Genomic DNA, 23,936 nt, shown 5'->3' on the forward strand with positions numbered 1-23,936 from the left:
GATCTTCCCCACGGTTGTGTATTCAAGGATTTGATTGGTGATTCTTCCAATGTGCTGTTTCCATTTCCATCTATAGTTGTGTATATATTCTATTATTGTTTCTTAATTGATTTCTTCCATGATTTCTTTATTTTTTTATGATCTAACAAGGTGTATCTTGCAGTTTTCCTCATAAATCTCATTTCTGTTGATCTTCAATGCCTCATTTCCCTAAGTAATTTCCCAGGTCTTCCCAATGTTAATAAGCTCTAATCCGAGTATGTTTTTGTACCTTCGAAGGTTTAAAAACTTGATTTATAATACTGTATTTAAAGCACTACTGAAATTTGTAATTTTCATTTCTATGTATTTTCTTCTCTGTAGATTAGGTGACATCCAAGGTATTTGAAGGAGTTGACTTGTTCAATAATTGTATTGTCTAAACAGATTTTGCTTCTTATTGGTTCTCTTCCCTTAACGGCAAGTACCTTTGTCTTCTCTTTTGAAATTTCCATATTAAATATTTTATTATTAGATTAAGATGATGGATAGAATATTGCAGATCAGTTTCAGAAGTTGCAAATATATCCTAATCATCTGCGAACAGTATTGTGTCTATATTAGTGCGTTTTTTAATTGGGATATAACCATGTACTGTGAGTCGTCAATGTCTTACTATAGAATTCATATAGATCGTGAAGTGAATGGGTGATAAGCTACAACTTTGCCTTACCCCCCCCCTGGTTATAGGTTTCCCAGTCAGGGATTATATATATATATATATAATATGGGTTTTCCGAGCCTCCATAGCTCAGTCGGTATAGACGAAGTCCCCTTTAGTCTGAAAGACCTAGGTTCGATTCCCATCTATGACGTGATGAACCTTTATTGGTCTCTTTTGACTAAAGGTGAGTTAACCTATCTCAAACGGAGGTAGAGGGCTTTTTCTCCCGGAAACTCGGGTTTTTCGTCCCTCAGAACAGGAAAATCGCCCCCCCCCGAATATACACACTGATCTACAGTCAAAAATACATACTTAGAAGTCCCTCACTGGAGGGGCCCATCCTATGGGGTGACGGATAGGGAAAATTGGGGCAGAACTCCACACGACAAAGAAACAAACAACATCGGTTTCAACATTGTATACTTTATGTTTTTCCAATAAAATTGTAGGGTAAAGTATCCATCTGCAAAAGTGCAACCTCTCCTAAATCCAATCTCTCTTCTCCTATCTTATCTTCATAGAAATTGGGACAATCTATTTTCAGAATTTCACTATAGATTTTATATCCAAAATTTAGGAGACTAATTCGTTTATAATTTTCACTTATTAATGTTGCCCTTCTTGTGTATAGGAATAACTATTGCCTTTTACCAGTCTTTTGATGCTGGTTCACCATTCCATATTTGATTTATTAGTTTAAGGAAACGAATTTTGAGATTTGAGGCTGCATATTAGGCCTGCGTAGCTCAGTGGAAGTGGCGCTTGGTCGCTCGAAGTCACACTTAAGTTCAAGTCTGATTCTCGAGTTAGTCAATCTCTGGTACAGGCAAGCGGATTTTTCCTCCCAGAAACTCGGGTTTTTTTATCCCGTAAACTCAAGAAAATCGACCGAAGTACCCACATTATTTCAGACAATAACATATCTTTTAGGGTTAGGTTCCATGAGATGGCAGCACTTGTTTGCCAGCCTCTTCATCGGTGTCTGCTATAATTAGTGATAGACATGGGCCAGCTATCTCTGACTGGCTACCAGTGGAGATTGAACTGCCCACTCAGTCTCCAAAAGTTAGATAGGATATAGAGGCCTCGCCTACTCCCTATAAGGGAATAAAAGGCATTAGCTGGTTTTTTATATTTTATTAATTCAGTATTTAACCCATCTTTACCTGGTGTTTTATGGTTTTTATAACTTTTTAGAGTAGTTTCTAACTTGTCTGTTGATATAGGATCCAAGAGTGCGTCATTATCGAAGTTTATTGTTTCGAAATCTTTATTATGAGTCCAAAGGTTTTATAATAGCTTGGCCAGTTATTCAGCTTGATGGGTGAAAGACGTGCGTTTTCTCTTAGATCTCTAAATTATTTAATAGTTTAAACGTTTGGACCTATGGGCGTATAATATCTGTTTCAAGTTCAGAGACAAAGTTGTCCCAGGACTTCCTGTATTTTTTTCTTACAGCTTGTCATTTTCTCTTGTATTTTATATATCATCTTGAGATTTTGTTGCTAAGTATTTTTTAAAAGCATTCCTTTTGTCTTCAATAATTTGACCGATCTGATCATCCCATTTTCTAATTCCCTTCCTTCTCTGCCATTCCCTCTTTTTCCCCAGTGATTCCTTGGCCGCGTCTGTTATAATTGTTTTGATATTATTCCATTCTTCCTCGGCAGTTTTGCCTACATTTTTCTCATGGATGGGCTTTTCTCATTAACCATTGAGGTGGGAATCTTAGGTTTGAAATAAGAAGAAAGTGGTCCTTTTCCAATTGACAACCTCGGTATACTCTTGTATCTAGAATGAATTTTGCAAGTTTTTAGTAGCTATTACGTAATCTATAATTGTCTACGAACTACGTGTTGACCAAGTATATTTATGGCAGTCATTATGCTTAAAGAATGAATTTGTGATTTTTAAACCATTAAATTCCGAAAGTGAAATTATTTTGTCCCATTAGAACGATAATTAAATATGGCCAATAGTTAACCATATTAATTCAGAATGTTGATTTAATTATATGAATAATAATTAATATAATTATTAATTACATATAAAATTAATATAACCCATGTATCAAAACCAAAATTATCTAGCATAATTCTGGTGCGCCCTCTATTATTGTAACGCAGTCAAATATTAAACACTCAAGTATTCTAAAGGCGTTTATTAAACACAGTTTGAAATGGCTACTTGCTTGGAAGTGGCTTAGATGCAAATATTGTTTCTCTTCCAAGCACATTCGTGTACGAGGATCCCCACTTCATTAAACAGGTCGAGTCGAAAACTAGCAACCTTCTTACGATCGACGATTTTCGCATATACTGCGACACCGCCATGATAGAGCCGTATCGAAGTTACGTTAATGATGGGGCTGATCAACAACAGACCGTAAAGGACAATACGGAAGCTTTCAAAAGGTAGGTAATCTTAGTCGTCAAATAATTCAGTGAATGTAAGAATATTTGGATATTTTGCCATTTAAATGAGATTTATGTTACAAGCAAAACTTTCATTTAGTGTCCAACGAAGCTCGCATTATTTGATATATTTTATCTATATTATCGAGCCATCTCTTTCAATGATGAGTAAAAATAGAAGCCAGAATCCAATATAAACTTCGATAGTATTTTATTCTTTTATCATTTCTTCTTACAGCTGATACTTCGTTAATTAATCCTAAAATCTGCTGGGCTTACTCATTGGCTTACCAGTAAGTTTCCTTAACATAAATTCTCTGTCAACCAAAAAAATAAAAAATCTATATTCATTAATATTTTCCTAAAGCCTATTCGTTAGACATATCTGTCTAATATTATCGTTTTACTGACTTATATTATTCATAACATATTCTTACCAGCATATATCTACAGGGTGTTCGGGATAAATTTGACAGTTTCGTAAGGAAAAAGAAAATCTTCTTTGTATCTATTAAATTTAATGAATTGACAAAAAAACATTACAGGCAGAGTTAATTACAATACTATCAACAAGATTTACTCAAAATAACCACCATTAGCATCGATCACAGCTTCAATTCTGCTTCGGAACCTCGAACAAGCTGATGCTACAGTCTCCCTGGGAAGGGCCGCAAAAACTGTTTTAATTTTATCCATTAACTGGGCTTTTGTATTACTGGAAGTGCGATTGGTGTCTTTTTCAACTGCGCCCCATACAAAATAATCCATGGGGTTAAGGTCTGGGGAGTTTGGAGGCCAAACATTTGGACTGGTGAAGTCGTAGAAATTTTCAGACAGCCATTTTTGACTTTTCCCAGAGGTGTGGCAAGGGGCCGAATCCTGCTGCCATACATACGGCCTACCATTGGCTACCCATGTTATCCAGGGCTTGACTACAGTTAGCAACTCCACGAACAAAGCCCGAATTCCAATGCCAGGGTTCTTCAACACCTGTTCCTGCAGATTTGCGAGGAATTCTGCTGTACGAACGCAATCAGATCGTCTGCTAGAGATCTTTCTTCTTGCTACATCCTCGTAGTCACCATTGCAAGTCTCTAGTTCATGCCTGATTGTTTTTACTGTATTCAGGGAGCATTGGGCAGCAGTCGTAATATCCTTATTTTGATGGCGGGCACGAATCATCATGATACAAGTTATTCTCTTCCATGATTCAGGTGGGTTCCAGCTATCCATCCTTTCTGACATCTTGTATATGAATGAAGAAGGGTCCAAACTTTTAAACGAAGAGAAGTGTGTGTTAATACATGTAACTTACGGAAAAATATAATTAATTATAAATATGTCAAATTTATCCCGAACACCCTGTATCTCATTATGTTATCGCCCAATTGCATATACAAGGGTGGATTGAAAAGTTCTCGGTCTAACAATGAAAAATGGAATTTATAATTTCAAAATTATTTTTATTTTTCAACATAATCTTCCGTAAGACTAATACATTTATTCCAGCAATGCTCCAGCGCCATTATCCCTTCCCTGCAGTGATTCTCAGCAAGATCTGCAAAATACACCCCCCCCCCTAAGCTGCAATCACCTCTTGATTCGAAGAAAAACGCTGATCAGCGAGGAAGAGTTTTAATTTAGGGAAGAGACAGAAGTCAGAGGGAGCCAAATCTGTGAAATAGGGTGGATGGTCCAAGAAATCATGGTGCAGATCCCTTAATTTTCCCATTGCCAAAACACCTTTGCATTGTCTCGATGAAAGATGATTTTTTTCTTCTGCAAACCGAGTCTTTTCTCACGAATTTTTTCGTCTAGTCTGGTTAAAGATCGGAATAATATTCCCCGGTTATTGTTTAGCCCTTTTCAAGATAATTAATAAACAAAATACCTTTAGCATCCCAAAACACCGATGCCATGACCTTTCCTGCTGATGGAACTGACTTTATCTTCTTTGACGATGAACAACCTGCTTCTATCCACTGTTTTGACTGCTGTTTGGATCTGATGTGTTATGGTGAATACAAATCTCATCCATAGTAATAAATCGACGCACAAAATCAGTTTTATTCTTGTTAAAACGCTCCAAGAACTGTTCACAGATTTTCATGCGAGTGCGCTTTTGATCTGCTGTGAGCAAGCGCGGCACCCATCTTGAGCAAAGCGTTTTGATTTGCAATTCTTCATGCAAAATATATTCTACACGTTCCTTGGAAATGCCTATAGTCTCAGCAATTTCACGCACTTTGACTTGCCGGTCATCCAATACCATATCGTGCACTTGATCATTGATTTCTGGTATTGTTACACTTTTTGGACGTCCTTCACGTTGATCATCTTCAAGGCTGGTACGGCCACGTTTAAACTCGTCAGCCTATTTCTTAATTGTTGAAAATAACGGAGAAGAGCGCCCATAAACTTTTTTGAACTTTGAATGAATTTCTTTTGGCTTTAAATCTTCTTTTACAAAGAATTTTATAACCGCGCGAAACTCGATTTTATCCATTTCAAGGGATACAGACAACACTTTTGCTTCAAACAGCTGTATAAAACAAACTACTTGATAGAATGACTTGCAGTTATGACAAATATACCAACTTGGAAAAATAACTCTTGCCGATAATGTTGCCATCTATGGTCGAAGCCGAGAACTTTTCAGACCACCCTCGTACAACAACATCAACAAGCTCCAACGTCTCATCCTGCCAAACTCTACTGTATATAATATACCAAGTCCGTATCTGATACTAATGGCACAACAGATTGTCTTTTAGAGGTTGCAAGATTAGAACAGTCTGCTATTTTATGCTCTTTTGTTCTAACATGGGAACGTCCATGTCTCAATCGGTATTATCTTATCGACGCTGCTTTTGGTTTGCTAATACCTTTCGAATTCCTTCTAGAACGCAAAGAATCTATAGGGGATTTTCAAATGAAGGTAAGTTACTTGTTCTCATATGGCAAAGTTGTTTCATCTAGAAACTTCTAATTGTTATCGCAGAAAACAGACAAACCACTCAGAAGACCATACGCAGTTTTTTGACATAATACGTTGCCCTCATGGCCTTTGTTGATTCGGACAATAATTCCAAACAATAACAGTTTTAATCTGGGAGACATGATTCTGTAATCTAAAACTGCATTACAAACGGCCGAAAAAGAACCTCCTCATCGAATGGAAGAAAGCAGTGCTATTACATGTATCAAATTTCAATACACGATAGCGATTTGAAATTTGCTATGTGTTAATAACACACCATCATCATCATCATCATAATACCAATTACGGGTATAGACCATATTGGTCTGTTCCGGTCTCATTGTCCATCCAATATCCTCTTTTGAGATCTGCCCTGCCTTCTCTTTCCAATTGGCTTATATTTTAGTATTTGATTTGGATGTCGTGTGTTGGCCATTCGGTTTAGATGTTCTATTCATTTTTGTTTATAATTGTTTTTTCTTCTATTGATTTTGTTTTTAGTTGTTTTAAAATGTCTTCGTTCCTTTTTTGATCTAATTATGTGTATTTTGCAGTTCTTCTCATAAATCTCATTTCACTTGTTTTTATTCTTTGTTTATCTTGTTTGTTTATTGCCCAAATTCCACTGCCCAATAATAATGTGGGCACTGTTAAAGTATTGTATATTTTCAAGCGTGTTTCTTGTTGTACTATATTTGGATTGAGTGTTCTATTTATCAGGCCAATAATCTGTAAACATTTTGAAGTTTTTAATTTTATGTCTTTTTCTCCTTCATATGATATTTCACATCCAAGATAACTGAAAGTATTTGTCTGTTCTATTATTTTATTATTAATAACTATTTTGCTTCTAACCGGAGTTTGTCCCCAAAATACCATTGTTTTAGTTTTACCTATGGAAATTTTCATTCCAAACTCTTCTACTATAATGTTTAAATTATATGTTACTCTTTGTATATATTTTCTTCCTTATTTGATATTATTACATTATCGGAAAATAATAGCGTATTTATTTTGTTATTCCGGGAAATTTCTATACTTTGATTGTTTAAGGTGTTCCACTGTATTAATATTTCATTAATGTAAATATTGAAAAGTGTTGGAGACAGAGGGCATCTCTGTCGTACTCCTTGGTTTATAGATTGTTTTTCAGACAACGTCTCATTTATTTTTATTTTTATTTCATTATATATATTCAATATTGCATGTAGTAAAATATTAAGGATATTTATTCTTTGTAATATATCAAACAGTATATATCGTTTTACTTTGTGAAATGCTTTTTCGTAATTATAAACAAAAGATGAGTTTCCAAATTAAACTACAAAACCCAGGATTCGTTGATATGTGTAAAAGCCAATCCTACTAAACCCTAGATTGACTGATATATGTAGTAGTAAGTGCTACAAAAACCCCAGAAATTGCAGCAGTTGCGATGGATTAGTCAGCCCAAATGTGCTAATTACGAAAGAGCGCCGCTTGAAACCCAACCTCACTTCTAGCCTCAATCACGATAGCCCGTGATTCGCGTTGTTTCTTCAGGTTGGTTCTATAGTTTGCCTTTTGATGGTGTCTTTTGTCGTTCAAGTACTCACGGGAGATTGGGGCCAATTTAAGCACTATCTCATTATTTGGGTCCCCAAATAATGAGATAGTGCTCCTGGAACACTCTGGCGCCTCAGGCCCCTCCCGCCTCAGGAAAAGTGTAAATACGGCCCTGCTGAGGTACCTAGATAATGCTATGATAAGCAAAGATCAGTTGAGTAATTAAATTATTTGCTCCATGCTTTATTCTATACTTTTTCTTCCAGTAAACTTGAACAAGAATTGTAAATTTCCATGCTCCAAAAACAGGCCTTTTTAGCATGTACCATAAGAATTCTCCTTCTTCAGATTACCACTGTTTGGCTACGAATTCTTCAGTTCTTATAGCTGGCAGACTTGCTCGAACAATACAGTGGCTAAAACAGCACTACGAAACGTGATCATATCTACAGAAGCAACTGACGCAGAAGTACTGACCAGAAAAACTGAAAGCAACATAACATCATCTCTTAATGGGGTGTTATGTTATGAGATCTCCCAATAGGATGTAATTCCGTCAGAATATAAATGACCTGTTTCATATTTAATGGGTTTCGTGCTTCGTCCCTTCCGTCATCTTTGTTTCGCGATTCGGATAATGCAGTCCTCATGGGGACATGACCTGGGCTGTAATCGTATTCGGCTCGTTTCAATGAAGAGCGAGATTGATCAAAGCCAGCGAATGCCTGTTGATTTTTCTAGAATGTAACTTTTGCAGATGTGCTATTGAAAGTATTCTTCAGCACTGAGTTGCAATCGTGGGTTGGTGGACAGAAATACTTGGGTAGACGTCCCCAAATATCATTTCAGCATTTGAACTAAGTTTAGAAGTCAGCTGCTACAACACTTAGCATCACTATGAAACTTGTATTTACAAAAAACTGCTGATGCATAAGTATCCCAGTACGTTTGAAAATCTGGTGTAGATTATATGGTACTTATACGGTGGGTATTCTTGTACACGAAGTGTTTCAAATTTTTTCTGATGCTTTGCGATATTATTTCGTATAGTATTTCCTAATTTCAGTTTGTTTGTTTATGTATTTATTTCTGTTTAGGTATCGAATTAGACCACGTATGTTGCGTGGAATTCCTGATGTTGATATAACGGGACACACTTTGGGCCTGAAAGTTTCTTTTCCTGTAGGAATTTCTCCTTTCGGCTACCATCAGCTGTATCATCCAGCAGGAGAGATTGCCACCGCACGAGGTATGTGTTGACTCTTTATCAGATTTGGCTCCAGAGCTAGAATATTTTTTTTTCCTTCACAAAACAAAAACCGCTTCAACGAAGATACAGTAATATGCAGATCCCCCCCCCAAAAAAAATATTACACTTGTACATACTTTCGAATCCTGTTTCACTAAATTTTGTAATTTAAATCTGGGAAGCTTTACATAAACGCTTTGAAACGTATGTAAGAAAGGTTCAGGACCATTTATGTGTTCCTCGCAAAAGTTTCGTATATCTCGGAGAGATAGCAATGCAAATCATAATAACTGTTAAGGTTTACCTTTACAGTGTAACACGGAAATATTTTATAAGGAAGTGCTGCTGCGCTGATATGTTTTCTACTGTGAAAGTAAAGAAGCAAAATTATTGTATTATTTATACCTGTGCAACGCAGCCCACAATTTTGGTTCTGTACTTTCACAAGGGAAGGAGACAAAAAAATCAGCTAACGCCTTTTATTCCACAATAGGGAGTAGACGAGGCTGTTTTAGCGCTATCTAACTTTTGGAGACTGAGTGAGCAGTTCAATCTCCACTGGTACCCAATCAGAGATAGCTGGCTCAAGGCTATCACTAATTGAGCGGCACGCAGTGAAGAGACGGCTAACAAGTGCCGCCATCTCGTGGTCCCTAACCCAAACACAATATTTTTAATGTCTGAAATACTTTGGGTTCGACGTTCGATTTTCTTGAGTTTACTGGATTGAAAACCCGCTTGCCCATGCCATAGATCGAAAAATCCTGGAACCGGTGGAAACAAGGCTTAGAAAATGTTCCTGTAGTCGGCGACTAGATTTGAACCCAAGTCTTTCTTCATGTGGTCAAGTGTTGTAGAGTGCAAACGACATTTCTACTAAGCTACACATGCTCGGGTGGGGACTACTAAAGCTTTATTCGTTTATACACTGTCAAGTTAAAATACAACCATATTCCTTATAATTCGTAGTCTCTTCTCCTTTCTTGCCATTACGCGGCAGGACATGGCCTCTATAAGACTTTAAGCATTGAGGGACTTGCTGTCCAATGTCAGGACCACCATTTCATCTGCAAGTGCTCGCTTCTAATTAACTATTGCGAACTTCCGTCTCCTTTAAGCTCTGCGACCTACCGGGCTTTGCCCGTCAAGTGACCTTAATTCCAAACTTGATGCAGACACTTTGCGAGATCAAAGGTGTCTGAGATACTCTAAACTCTTGAATGACCTTCATCTCAATGCATTTAATGAACTAGAAACATTTCAGCATTACTATAATTACTTAGCATTTAACCATTTTTTAAGAAATTGCACAAGTTACTCAAACTAATCTAAATTTTTCACACACACACGATTTATACACACACTTCGTATATTACAATTTAAATTATATCACTGTGCGTGCGTGTGTGTGTGTGTGTGTGTGTGTGTGTGTGTGTGTGTGTGTGTGTGTGTGTGTGTGTGTGTGTGTGTGTGTGTGTGTGTGTGTGTGTGTGTGTGTGTGTGTGTGTGTGTGTGTGTGTGTGTGTGTGTGTGTGTGTGTGTGTGTGTGTGTGTACAACCGAAGACGTAATATATAGTAACAGAAATAATACAGAAGAATTAATACACCCTCTCTCCAAAAAGAAACAGAACTGTTCGAAAATAGAAGAAACTAGTGGGGCCACTTGTATCTTTTTGTTTTCGAAAGCAGCAACCTTCATTAGAGTGGCATCAACTGTTTATGACATTTGTTTCAATAGAAGCCGAGTTATTGTGCCAAGAGTGACAGTGTGTTTTGATCGAAAGGTCACGTTATTCATGCCATACGCGACGAATTCTAGCTATCAATCGCTTCAAAACTTCGAGATAAAACTCCCATTGACCGTTCGGCCAGACAGAACGAATTCTTTGTGGATAATGCCTTAGGAATCGTAGAAACAAATCGGCATTGTCTTTACTTTTGACTTTTCCGAGCGACTTTTTTTCGGATGTCCCTCTTCTGCTGGTCTCCACTCAGCACCCTGGCTTCGCTTTGTTTCGGGCTCATACTCAAAACACCACGTTTCGTCACCAGTAACACGTAACCAGTCGCCACCAACTTCCATTTCAAGGAAGTTTGAGTCCTTGCGAGCTATTTTAATGAGTTCCTTGCAGTGTTCGATACATTTTTTGGTCGTCGGTCAACTTGTGGGGAACAAATCGTGAATTCAATTTACGAAGGCCCAAACTCTCGGTCAAAATGTTGCGCACAGTTCATTTTGGAATCCCCAATTCATCTTCAACCAATCTCACGGACGATTTCGGGTTTTCTTTGATGAAATCACGCACTTTTTGAATGTCAACTTAGTCCAGTTTTTGGACGGTCTGGCTTTTCGTCGTCCTCAATCGTCAAACGATCACTTTGAAATCGCTTAAGCCACTCGTAAACTTCAGTATGGGATAAGCATTCATCACCTATGCTTTTGGAAGCACTTGAAGCGTTTCGGTAAAACTTTTACCAAGTTTAACACAAACGTCAATCGTAGCTCTTTGTTTCAAACTCATTTTCCGACCGTTCGTCAAAACACACTGTCACTCTTGGCACTATAACTCGGCTTCTAATGAAACAAATGCCACAAACAGTTGACACAACACTAATGAAGGTCGACAACGAAAAGATATAACAGGTGGCGCCGCTCGTTTCTTCTATTTTTCGAAAAGTTTGGTTTCTTTTTGGACAGAGGATGTATATTCTGCCATGCAATCCTTGGTCTAATCTTTCTATTTTTTTGCCATTTCTTGCAGCTGCAGCGGCATCGGGCATTATAATGATTGTCAGCAGTTACTCTACAACTTCCCTGTCAGACGTGGCTCGATCGACACCGTTTGGCATCCTTTGGATGCAGATCTATCCATTACGGGACTTCAACGCCACTTGGCAAATTGTGAAGGCAGCCGAAAGAGAAAACTACAAGGCCATCGTGGTCACTGTGGATCAGCCAGTACCGGGCAACAAGATTCACGACGCTAAGATAAGGCTCACCGTACCGGACGATATCAGGTAGGGTGCTTCCTGTCTTTGATGCCAAATTAATGAAGGTATTCGCTGAGTTTCGTTTATCTTGCCAACTAATGAATGCCATCACCATTTTCCTGCAGACTTGCAATTTACGCCGCGGCTCTCCCAAATACTGAGCGAATGAGCACCCAGCAGATGAAAACAGTGGCCGAAGGACTCATTGATATGGCGGCCACGTGGAAGTTCATTGAATGGTTGAACAGCATCACCTTCTTGCCCGTGGTCGTCAAAGGAATACTCACAGGTAAGGACCCTGAGCGAAATAACCATCGCAATGCAGGCAGTGTGGACTTTGTTTATGTGTACATAAACGTTTATCACAAATATCAAAGACATTTTTTTTCTAGGAAACCATTAATCCCTCCTCCCCCACACATATTAAGAGTTTGTTGATTGTAATAATGCACTGTCACGCCGCCTACCCTGAGTATCCAGAAAATTCTTAGTAAAATAATATAACGTACCGTTGGTTTACGACGTCCACGCTGTTATCCTAGTAGGCTGTGCGATTCGCAACCATACGCTTCGGAAAGGATTTTCTTAGGTTCGATTCCCGCCTTATATCAAACAACCCGCCCAATTTAACAGCTGAAATGTGTAGAATGAAGTCATCTGCACAAAATACGCAACCAATCCCCCAATTTATTTTTTTCTTAATGTTTATTCCGATAAATTTGTAATGCTTCTCTGAAGTTTTAGATTGTGCAGTCTTAAGTGCAGTTTCCTTCTCTTCAGCACACGATGCCCTAAATGCTGCCCGCGCTGGAGCATCTGCAATCATCGTGTCGAACAGCGGGGGACAGCAGTTGGATGGCGTGCCTGCCGCGGTAAGTACTTCTAAGTTCTATCTGGCGAACCTCTCTAAACGGATTGCTTTAAATGACTGCTTGTTATCAATTGAGTCATCATTACTTTTCCTATACTTAATTGTTTTGGTTGGTTTCATCAGTCTGCTCTTCTATCAATCGAGGTTTTTTTTTCCCCCTTTTTGCAGATTGATTGTCTAGAAGAGGTGGTGAAAGCTGTCAGAGGGAAAATGGATGTGTACCTGGATGGAGGGATAAGAACTGGTACGGATGTCTTTAAAGCACTGAGCGTGGGGGCGAAGAGCGTGTTCATAGGCAGGCCAACTATTTGGGGATTAGTAGCTGATGTAAGTCTCACTTTTCCATCTAATTCATTTTTTTCTTAAGAATTTTATTTCTTTTAAATTCTCTGAGAATCTCAGGGAATCCTTATGGCGATGAATTTCTATAATTACATTAAATAACCATATGCGGTTGCCAGATCAGTACCACACTCATGGAAAATGGAATACGGGACAGAAACGGTTTTTTATGCGTATAAATAGTCCTGTATTTTAATGACTAATTCAAGATTTTATTACAGGGTGAAGTTGGTGTCTCCAGAGTACTGGAAATATTGAAGAATGAGCTGAAAAGAACCATGATTCTGGCAGGTGAGTTGTGGAAGATTCATCAACCTACTATTGTGTCTAAATACGAAACTAAAGTACAGACTAAATAATTATTTCTCTTTCTCCTTTGTTTACAAAACAATTGCTGTTTTTTTCCTTTTTTTCAGGATCCATGAAAATAAAAGACATTTCACATTCCCAGGTGTTGAGCTCAGAGTAGATGTTTCCTCAGGGGTGCTGAATCGACAAATGTCTTGAAACGAACAAACTAAACGCCATTCTTTATTCTTCAGTCTTCAGCAAAAAGTATTTTTCCTTTGTATGAATAATTTGGACTCACAATTCCACACTAGCTCATAAAGTTTTCATTTTTAATATTCAGTTATGTTTTTTACATCAGCTGTTCACTAAATGCACAGCGCACGCTCAGAAAGCAGAATTTTTCTACTTGTTTATTTAGTATGGGATATTGAGTTTTTTTATAAAACTTTTCTTGTTCTTACAACAGTCGTAGGAAACTCTTTCTCAGGATTACCAAGATGGGGGAAGTTTCCAGAGTTTTTCATAGTAAATATCTTGAACCACGTTAGAACGTTCAATGTCCTTGAGAGTTCTGGTGCCTGCAATATAAGACTGTTATTATACAATACGAATAAAGAATTCAAATGCAAAGTTTACTTATAAAATATTGGTGGAGTAGATCCATGAATATATTACTCAAATTATACGCAGCTTTTAAAACATTGGGCTCTACATAAAATAAAGCACATTGAAGAAACTAATACGAAGCAACATGGTTCTTAACACCAAATCCAAATGAAGAAGTTAATCTTGGTTTATAAATTCCTATTTAATACTCACCTGCTAACTTCATGGTGCTGTTCAGTTCTTTATGAAGGATAGATAACACTTGTTCCACTCCTTTGGATCCCTAAGATCAAGAACACGTGATTGAAATTAGCTGAATCTAAAATATTTGTAACATTTACGAAATTCAAAATAGAAAGAAATATTTACTGCTTAATTGACTTCTCAACTCAAATGTTGGTGTTAGATTTAATAGAGACTACTTACGTCAGAGGCAAGTCCCCAAATAGAAGGCTGGCCTATAAACACGGCCTTGGCGCCCATAGCCAAAGCGATGAAAATATCTCTGCCTGTGGTGATTCCGCTATCTAAGTACACCTCTTTGGTTGCTCCCACAGCTTGCACCACCTCTGGAAGGACTTCGATCTACAAATCACAATGAAACGCTCAGTAAGAGCAAGTCATTTATTAAAATAAATATGATCCTAAAGTCTCAACCAGAATGAGAAATTCAAAGCACCGAGTATGTACCTATTAGATATAGCAAGTATTTGTTTTTGACCTGCAGAACACACTATATGAGTACTGTAGTATTTTCGACGCTATGCTGTTCATATCTTTCAGCCAATGAGGATAAGCGAGTGTTCTTTTTTACTTGCTCCTGCAAACAAACAACTTGTTTAAAATCCGAACTCTGAATGCACTATTTAATTAGTAGTTATCTTCAAATTATGTTCTCACAGACCTCCTTCTCTACTTCAGTATCCAAGGTGTTAAATCTGTCCTTTCGCGCCCCCCCCTATTCCGTCCTCTTACCCAAAGATCGTAATTCCAGGTCTGGCACTGAGTGAATCAGAGCAGGTAGTTCTTAATTCGTTTAACGTGCAGCACAGGGAATTCTTTGTTGCCAATGGCGCAACTAGAGGACTTTTTGCAGCTCCTCATGGTATCCAGCTTGAAATAGTAACATATTATTCTGGATATAAGTTGCATCCACTTAAAAACTCCATTGATCACATTCAGGAGCGGAGACTCCACTGCGACCCACCCTTTCAAGAACATAAATAAAAAATGCATAAACCCTGTAACACCTTTTATTTCCAGCAGGAGTAAGTGGAGCTTCTTTATCCATAACTAACTATTGAAAACAGTAAAGTAATCAGTGTCCGTCCTTCAGCCCTCACTAGCTGTGAGTTTAAGCCGTCAATGAACCAAGTTTTTCAGAATAAAGTATGGAAGGCAGCTGACACCAATCGTATTAATAAACCTAAATTCGCATTAATGTCTGTAATAGTGTGTGAGGTCAATTTTTTGAGATGCAGAGTTTAAAAAACCTTCGTTCCTTGGAGAGGAAAACAAATGTCATGGCAAAGGTCGACTATGTGTGTGTGTGTGTGTGATCCATTATTTTCAACAGTCATAATTTCAAAAGCAGCTATTAAAGAGTAAAAACTGAACCTCGTTCGTACGGTACTCACCGATGCAGCCACCCCATCGATTTGAAGTCCTCCGTGGTTCGATACAAGAATAGCAGAAGCGCCATGAAGGACTGCCTGTCTGGCATCATGAGCTGCAACAAAAAATAACCGCATTTAATTCTATTACATTAATTTGATGCGATTATTATTCATTTTATGTGATTAAACGAACAATGTACATTAGCATCTTGGGTGAGTTAGACGGTATCAAATGTCCTTGACATGATATTGCTCTTGTCCCCATGCATGACTTGTACCGCTTCTATCAGCATGAAAGCTAATAAGTTTGGGAACTCTCCTGGGTTGTTCAATGGGGATGTTAATTGTTTTATTTATCCGTATACCTGGTTCTGTGTTGGTCAAGGGAAGTACTTTCAACCATCTTTATGTCCGATTCTACCCCGCTGTTCTAAACTTAAAACACATTCTTCATACAGAATCTGAATGATATAAATGCAGTATTTCTTGCACAAGGTGACACTGTCCAGATTATATACAACTCTCTCAGTTTTTTTTTTTTATATTTCTATTACTTTATAAAAGTTTCGATGCAGCAATTACTTCATGTGGAGCTCGCAAATATTTTCTTTCGATAAATCCGTGTTTGTCATTTCTCAAACATCCAATCCCCTTTCAGACAAACACGCGATTTATACAATTAAAACTCTGGCCTGGTGGCTGTATTTGTTTCTACAATAACTCCAACCCAGACCAGGAGTTATCATCGGGGATGGGTTTATATTGTCGAATTTACTATATTGCTAGTACCACGGTAAAGAAATTGCATCAGCATTTTCATGCATAGAGAAACTCAATAATTGGAGTTAAATGCTTGCCGTAATCTAATGTGTTATAATCTTAATAGTTATATGATGATGATAATGGAATTGGCAGAATATCTCATCATCGCTAAATAGTTACCAAATTAGCGAAACTCTGTTCAGAAATAAGTGTACTTTTGGAGCCCACAAGAGTAAGGCTCGATGTTGATTAATTCCTTTCCTACGTTGTATGTGATACTGCAACCCATGAGACTGGGTGAATGCAAGTGCGTGTGGATCCCAGCGTTGGGACCCACACGCGCTCTTGACAATTGTCAGGCTATTTCATGAGTCCATCATGAAAGAAATGACCCATTTTCATCGGTATCTATCTTGACTTTATCATCGAACTGGAAATGATGTCCTCTGAAATGCTCCTTCAGTTTCTGGAAGAGATGCCTTAAAATGGAACCAAGTACACATTCGTGTTCGGTCCAAGAAAGCGAATATCTGCTGTTCATGAAGTCGTGTGAGATTGCGCATTGTCCTGTTGATGGAAAATCTACCAGTAGCGTAGTGAGGGTTTGATGCGTCAATACAACTGCAAAATCTGAGCACCTAATCTTTTTATTGCATATATATAACAAAATAAGACATAATCATAAAACTTCTAACCCTTTGTTTCTACTTTGCAACATCATTGAGAGATGTTTCATGCTATAATGAATCCTTCGAATTCTTGGGGTTCTTTTCCTCAAATTCATTCTTGTGGCAGTACTGCCAGTACTGCCACAAGACAGCGCGCTCGCGGACACACACACACACACACACACACACACACACACACACACACACACACACACACACACACACACACACACACACACACACACACACACACACAAAAGCGGAGAGAGAGAGAGAAAGAATTTATTGAAAATCACTTACCAGTGAGTACGCCTTTGACTACGATGGGGAGGTCAGTTATGGATCTGAGCTGGTTGATAAAATTCCACCTGGCCGATTGATCAATCTTCATCGCCTCTTCTAATGTCTCAATTTCAGAATCTTTCAATGCCTTCTCGTACATCATCAGACTGTAGGAAAATCATTGTGTGCTTGTTATTCATGCTTTACAAAAACATCTAAATTGTAAGATATTCCTAAATATCAAATGCCCCAAAATACAGGGGGGGGGGAATTCAAGCAATAAACAGACACCATTTCGTATTTTTATTACTGTTGAATTTGCATGTGAAATATCAAATTGTTTAACATTTAAGAGATTACGGATAGAATTTAAAAATGCATACAGGCTGACGTGCAATTCTTTTCAAGTGTTATTAGAGGGATTTTAAAGAAGGCTGGGAACGCAGGCAATGAAATCAAGGTAGAATCAAAGTTCAATGCCTTGAACCAACGATGGTTGGAACCTGAGGCTTAAAAGACCAGCATTTTCTCTGTGTATAAGATCAGCAAAAAATGAGCCAGGTCTTTTCCATATGCAATTCACTTACTTAAAATGACAGACGATAGGGTCACGCTGACCTGTAATAGATTATGCGGTCACGTGATTTCATTTGGTGAGCATTCGCTATGCTAAATTTCATCGAAATCATTCAATGATTTATAAGAAGCAAAGTCGACTTGCCAATAAACTGATATTATCTTTACTGATAAAAAAAATACGTAAAATAAACAGTCCTTCCGTTTGTCGTTTGACCCATTTTGATTTTAATAACTCAATAAAACCTTGAGAGTAATAGAGTCATTCTTTTAACATAACCAACATCAAATTCTTTAAGAAGCTGGCTATAATTTGATCATGATCGGTTAAAGAATTTCCATGATAGAGTACGAATCGAATAGTAAACAGTTTAAGGAACTTAATTGCTACCAGGAACAGAGATAAATACAAAAGATCGTTTACAATATTTCTGAAGTAACATCACATTAGCAGTGTAGATAAGTGCATGGCCAGACCGCTTCGTTGCAGTTCTGCAGAAACCTGTCTGTCACGGCCACTGCACCTGCCAACAACACGCACACTCCACCTGCAGCTATTAACAACCGATGATGAGATGCTGATACTTGGCAACAACATAAGGAAATAGCAATTATATAGGGGGTGCCTGGGAAAATTACTGTGAAATTAATTTTTTTACGTGAATCCAACCGTAGATGGGTTTTAAATCTACGATATATTTACATTGGTGGGTGGGCTAAGGATTAGGTAATCCAAAAACATGCCCTAGAGACCAAACATGAAATTTTTTCGATCCACTTCAGTTCTTCACTAAGTACGGAAGAGGTCTCACGTGGGGCGGTGAAATTTAGGTTCCAACTAAAGACATCCAACAAACATTTCTATCTAGGAGTTATATCAAGAGCGGGGGTTTCTTCGAGACACTCCTGGTCCATTTCAATATTCAAGCTTGATTTAAGATTCAGTGCAAAATTAAGCTTGATTAAAAAGTCAATTCAAGGTTAAAATTTAACTTCGTGGCAATGATGTTGTGCTGCGTAAGAAAAACAATCTGGCTCACTTGTGAGGGCTTTTAATTGAAGGTAATTTGTCTCTTTCATTGTGAAGTGGAAATTTTTTCCTTTGGAAACTCTCCTTCCTCATCTTTCAAAACAGATAAAGCAGCCAGAACATATTACAGACATCAAACACAGATATCATACCCTTAACTGTCAAGGCCATCATTCTATTAACCACAACAATAACTGGCCCATTGGATTCCTTTGTCTTAGGTAAGTAAATGGACTGAACTTTCTCAATCATCGAGTTCGTTCGCATTATTGTACTCAAGCCAAGTCCATCTTTCTACGTTGTTGGATTTCAGTGTGAGATCTTTTCCCAACTGTACTGAATAGGTAATGAAGACTCAATCTGAGATTGATACACGGTTCAAGAGTGACCTTGGTCCTCAAAGTTTAATCATTTAAGCCTCACTTAACGCAATCCCCGATTGAAGATTTACAGTTGACTTAACCTAAATGATTCGCGATTCAAGATTCTACTAAAGTTCAATCAAAATTCAAAGTTTATCTCAAGCCTTAAGACTGACTCTATATTTAAATTCAATACGAGGCTCATTCAAGACTCAAGGTAAAGATTGAATATTTAAAAGTTTCTTTCGTGAACATAGCGCATACTTTATTTTCCATATGAATGACTCATTTCTAGAACTGACGGCCGTACTAGTCACATTTCGAAAAATATTGACATTTAAATTCTATTCCAAGGTATTACAAAATCTTATAAAAAATAATTCTCACCTTACGTTTTGGGGAAAAGCAGGATCCTTCATTGCACGTTCTACCTTCTGAGCGCATTCAGGGCAGTCAATGGTCACAACAAGGGCCTTGAATCCATATTTCTCCGCTTGTTTCACAATGCTTTCTGTCACCTCAGATTGCTCTTGTGGAAATATTTGCATCCAGTAGATTCCAAAGGGCGCTGCTTTCACTAAATCTTTGATGGACGTGGTAGAATAACTGCTGAGAATCATGATGGTGTCAGCATTTGCAGTTGCTGAAGAATAAACAAAAAAGCACGAATGATTAAACAAACCCTAAAAGAAGAGTATGTGATCCTAAGTGTTGAAGTTTATGCAAAATATATTCACATTAATCGAAAATCTGGTCATGGAAGGGCACCTAATGGAAGAACCTCTCGCTGCACTTACCAACTGCGGTGGCTGCTTCTCCTTCGGGGTGCACAATCTTCTGGAAAGCCACCGGAGCCACACCAACAGGAACAGAGACTTTCTGACCCAGTACCGTAGTTGAAGTGTCGATGTCTGATACACCCCGTAAGTAGCGAGGGCGAATCCGGTATCTGAATAGGAAAAATAAGCTGTTCAGAAGCCTTCTTTACAAAAGAGGGTGTTTTCAGGAAAGGGAAATTGTAACAACGTTGTTTAAACTTACCTGGTGAAAGCGTCCTCATTTGAGAGATAAGTGAATCCCATTTCGACACCAGGACCAGCATAGAGAGAAATGAGTTCAGTCGTGATCTGTTCTGCATGCTGATGGAAATCTGCCATTGTCCACATAATTGGTCTGTAAAGATGAAACCTCATTAACGACCGAAAGTAGTGTGGGTAATGACCCTTCCCATAATGCTTAGCAATATACACATCCAAAAGGTAGCGTGCTTTGCATCATGGGATATTAAGGCATTTAATGAGAAGTTAATTAGCTTCTATGTACAAGTAGCCCAGTAGTGAAGATGCCTCACGCGCAAATTGCATTTACTTACAGGCGGATAGCAGATATTAAGTTGTGTGGATTAAAATTTATTGTTAAAAATCCGGAGGATAACTAAAACACACAAGAAATTGTCATTCCAGGTTAACTGTTTAAAAGGTTTAAAGATGCTATTAGGATGAGAAAAATGTTTTGCAACAAAGCCAAGGCGAAGCCATTTTATCTGCCAAAAAAATACAATTGTGATGGCAGTGAGTACTTTTTGCGACATAACGCACTTGACAGTTAAGATCATTACTGATGTATCGCGTAAAAGATGACTCTACGCGAAGATTAATTATCAGCCACTGGACCTACGACTTCTGTCAAAAAAATGAAGTCTAGCCTCGCGTCTAGTCTAAGTCTAAGTCTAGTCTACGATTTATATGATTGATTCCATTGGCAAAATATGCAGAAAAGATATTTCAAATGCGATCACCACAGCGGTGTACATGGAGATTAATTTGCATTGTAAAAAAAAAATAAAAATGCTACAAATATCTTTGATAGATTTTTTTATATTTGTAGGATCTAACTGCGTTTAAGCAATTTGAACATACAATTTTAAACAAGTTCTGCACTTACTTTTCTATTTCTCCTTCATCTTCTACACTGAAAGTGACCACTGACTGAAAAGAAACGTAATCCGAATGAGAACACTTCCGAAATGGCGACGTGCATTATGATTGAAAAATATAATGATTATCGCAAATGTAATTTTGTTAACTGTGCCTGATTGTACACTGCATTGTCATTCGGTGCAACTCTACACTAACAATGAAAATAGGGAAAAAATGTTTTTATTTATTTTTTTCTTTTTACCTGGTCTTCTGTTTCTGGGTCGTCACTGCGAGTTAGAACCAGCACGAAGAGTAGAACTACCACTGCAATATGGGTGGCCGTCATGGTCGGATTCTGAAAAAACTACGGATAAGAAATTAAATTCCAGAACAATCAGAATGAAATCAGTTTGAATGTTGTAAAAGTAAAAGACAAGACTCAATAACTGAAATGAAGACTTCAAATGTTTGGACAGTTCCATGCATTCTTACACTTAGTCCATTACAACCATCAATGAGCATTGACACGGGACTTTTCCAGATACAGCAGACAATGAATTCCATAAATGCTGACTACGAGGGCGGTTGAAAAAGTTCTAGGCATCGACCATAGATGGCAACACTATCGGCATTTTTTTAAGTTGGTACATATGTCATAAGTATCCATATGAAATTGCTAGTCATTATATCGAGTAGTTTGCTTTATACAGCTGTCTGAAGCAAAAGTGCTGTTTGTATCCGTTGAAATGGATAAAATTGAGCATCTTGCAGTTATGAAATTCTTTGTAAAAGAATATTTAATGCCAAAAGAAATTCATTAGAAGTTCATAAACGTTTATGGGCATTCTTCTCGTTCGTTTGTGACAATTACGAAATGGGTTGCCGAGTTTAAACATGGCCATACCAGCCTTGAAGATGATCCACGTGAAGTGTAACACGTCCAAAAAGTGTAACAACACCAGAAATCATTGATCAAGTCCACGATATGGTATAGGATGACCGGAGAGTCAAAGTGCGTGAAATTGCTGAGACTATAAGACATTTCAAAACAACGTGTAGGATGGTGTATTGTGCATGAAGAATTGAAATGAAAAAGCTTTGCGCAAGATCGGTTCCGCCCAGCAGATCAAAAACACACTCGCATGAAAATCTCTGAACAGTGCATGGAACGTTTTAACAAGAATAAAACTGATTTTCTGCGTCGATTTATTACTATGGATGAGACTTGGATTCACCGTTTCACATCAGAATCCAAACAGCAGTCAAAACAGTGGAAAGAATCCGGTTGTTCAGCGCCAAAGAAGACAAAGTCGGTTCCATCAGCAGGAAAGGTCATGTCATCAGTGTTTTGGAATGCTAAAAGGTATTTTGATTATTAATTATCTTGAAAAGGGCTAAACAATAACCGGGGAATATTATTCCGATCTTTTAACCAGACTAGACGAAAAAAATTCGTGAAGAAAGACCCGGTTTGCAGAAGGAAAAAATCATCTTTCATCAGGACAATGCACCTGCCCACAAAGGTGTTTTGGCAATGGGGAAATTAAGGGATCTGCACTATGGATTGTAGAGCATCCACCCTGTTCCCCAGATTTGGCTCCCTCTGACTTCAATCTCTTCCCACAACTAAACTCTCCCTCGCTGGTCAACGTTCTTCTTCGAATCGAGAGGTGATTGTCGAGGGGTAGTTCGCAGATCTTACTGAGAACCACTACAGGGACGGGATAATGGCGCTGGAATAAATGTATTAGTCTCAAGGGAGATTATGTTGAAAAATAAAAATAATTTGTAAATTATAAATTCGTTTTACCATTGTTAGGCCGAGAACGTTTCAGTCCGCCCTCGTAAATCTAGTGAGCACTTCACTCATCACTCACTCTCCGGAAATTCTGTCGTCCGATTTATATTTTCAGCTGGAGAGGATGGAGAGATTGACAAAAAGAAAAGTCGTTTCGTTCCATTTAAAATAAAGTTCACTGTGTAAACTTGAACCCATTTGGCTACTCCTTTTTGGGGGGGGGGGGGGTTGACTATACGATACAGTGCGTTGAAACCTTAATTTTAATGGATTTAAAACTTATTCTTGGTGGCACGTGGTCGTTTCTGAGTTACACTCACGCATCCCATTTTGATAAAAATGCCCCTTTGAACTTAAAATCAGTATGAGTGATACGCGCTCACACACACGAAAGATTCTCGAGTCAGAAACATGTTTCGTAAATGAATTCGGATGTTTTCAATGAATGTTTTGTGAAAATATTTCACTGTGGCTACACCAGCACAATATGCCACAAGAAGTCGTGCTTTTCAGCAATGCAAAAGTTAAATAAATAAAATAACATCCATAATAAAATGGAGATTATTACGCGCAGTTATCGAATTAAACAAAAATTGAAATACGGCAGGTATTCCTGGTAGTCTCTTTTACTGGAAGAAACACACAGCTTTCCGACAGGTAAAGAAAAACCCTTCTTGCTTCAGTGTGACATATTTTCAGTCAAGTCTTCTTGTTTCAAATTATATCAATCCCTTGGTTCTGTACCACAGTACATCGTTCATACATCTGAGCTGCTCAGGATCCTCTTTCTCAGGTTCCTTAGGTTCCATATTTTTAATGGAAAAAAACGAAATTATGAAAAGAAAATTTGCAATTGTTTATGGATGGATGTCCTCTTACATTTATGGGTGAAAAAAGTAAGTAATTAAAATAGCAGTTGGTGGGGATTTT

The 23,936-nt window shown here is 37.9% G+C and overlaps 2 protein-coding genes across 2 annotated transcripts in view; one reads left to right on the forward strand and one right to left on the reverse strand.

Moving 5' to 3' along the window:
* Window positions 1-13,726, forward strand: part of LOC150097132 (uncharacterized) — a 53,653-nt gene extending 39,927 nt beyond the window's left edge. The window contains exons 4-11 of the mRNA XM_090407267.1: window positions 2,935-3,117; window positions 8,740-8,891; window positions 11,655-11,910; window positions 12,009-12,172; window positions 12,664-12,755; window positions 12,923-13,081; window positions 13,318-13,387; window positions 13,513-13,726. Coding sequence (XP_090263393.1) covers window positions 2,935-3,117; window positions 8,740-8,891; window positions 11,655-11,910; window positions 12,009-12,172; window positions 12,664-12,755; window positions 12,923-13,081; window positions 13,318-13,387; window positions 13,513-13,565 — 1,129 coding nt within the window. The 3' untranslated portion in view covers window positions 13,566-13,726. The remainder of the gene's footprint in view (window positions 1-2,934; window positions 3,118-8,739; window positions 8,892-11,654; window positions 11,911-12,008; window positions 12,173-12,663; window positions 12,756-12,922; window positions 13,082-13,317; window positions 13,388-13,512) is intronic.
* A 406-nt stretch (window positions 13,727-14,132) lies between these two features.
* On the reverse strand, window positions 14,133-21,583 carry LOC150097133 (2-Hydroxyacid oxidase 1-like). The gene is made up of 8 exons (XM_090407595.1): window positions 21,471-21,583; window positions 21,234-21,277; window positions 20,331-20,462; window positions 20,087-20,238; window positions 19,677-19,932; window positions 17,340-17,488; window positions 15,631-15,722; window positions 14,133-14,578 (listed from the first exon to the last, which is right to left on the reverse strand). Exons 1-8 carry the CDS (start codon window positions 21,552-21,554, stop codon window positions 14,402-14,404), a joined length of 1,086 nt encoding a protein of 361 aa, XP_090263721.1. The 5' UTR covers window positions 21,555-21,583; the 3' UTR covers window positions 14,133-14,401.
* Between the last annotated feature and the right edge of the window lie 2,353 nt (window positions 21,584-23,936).

This window comes from Typopeltis vanoorti, chromosome 17 (assembly GCF_054136105.1).
Source record: "Typopeltis vanoorti isolate ZY-2024b chromosome 17, IOZ_Tvanoo_1.0, whole genome shotgun sequence".
In the NCBI taxonomy this organism is placed as follows: domain Eukaryota; kingdom Metazoa; phylum Arthropoda; class Arachnida; order Uropygi; family Thelyphonidae; genus Typopeltis; species Typopeltis vanoorti.

What these genes read in the sequence shown, in the direction of transcription:
- LOC150097133 (XM_090407595.1), bottom strand. Translation starts at nt 21,554, where the DNA reads ATGACGGCCACCCATATTGCAGTGGTAGTTCTACTCTTCGTGCTGGTT. An exon ending in GCTTTTCCCCAAAACGTAAG is followed by an intron (nt 17,489 to 19,676) that starts GTGAGAATTATT and finishes ATTTTCCTACAG; the next exon opens with TCTGATGATGTACGAGAAGG. An exon ending in AGTCAAAGGCGTACTCACTG is followed by an intron (nt 15,723 to 17,339) that starts GTAAGTGATTTT and finishes TTTTTGTTGCAG; the next exon opens with CTCATGATGCCAGACAGGCA.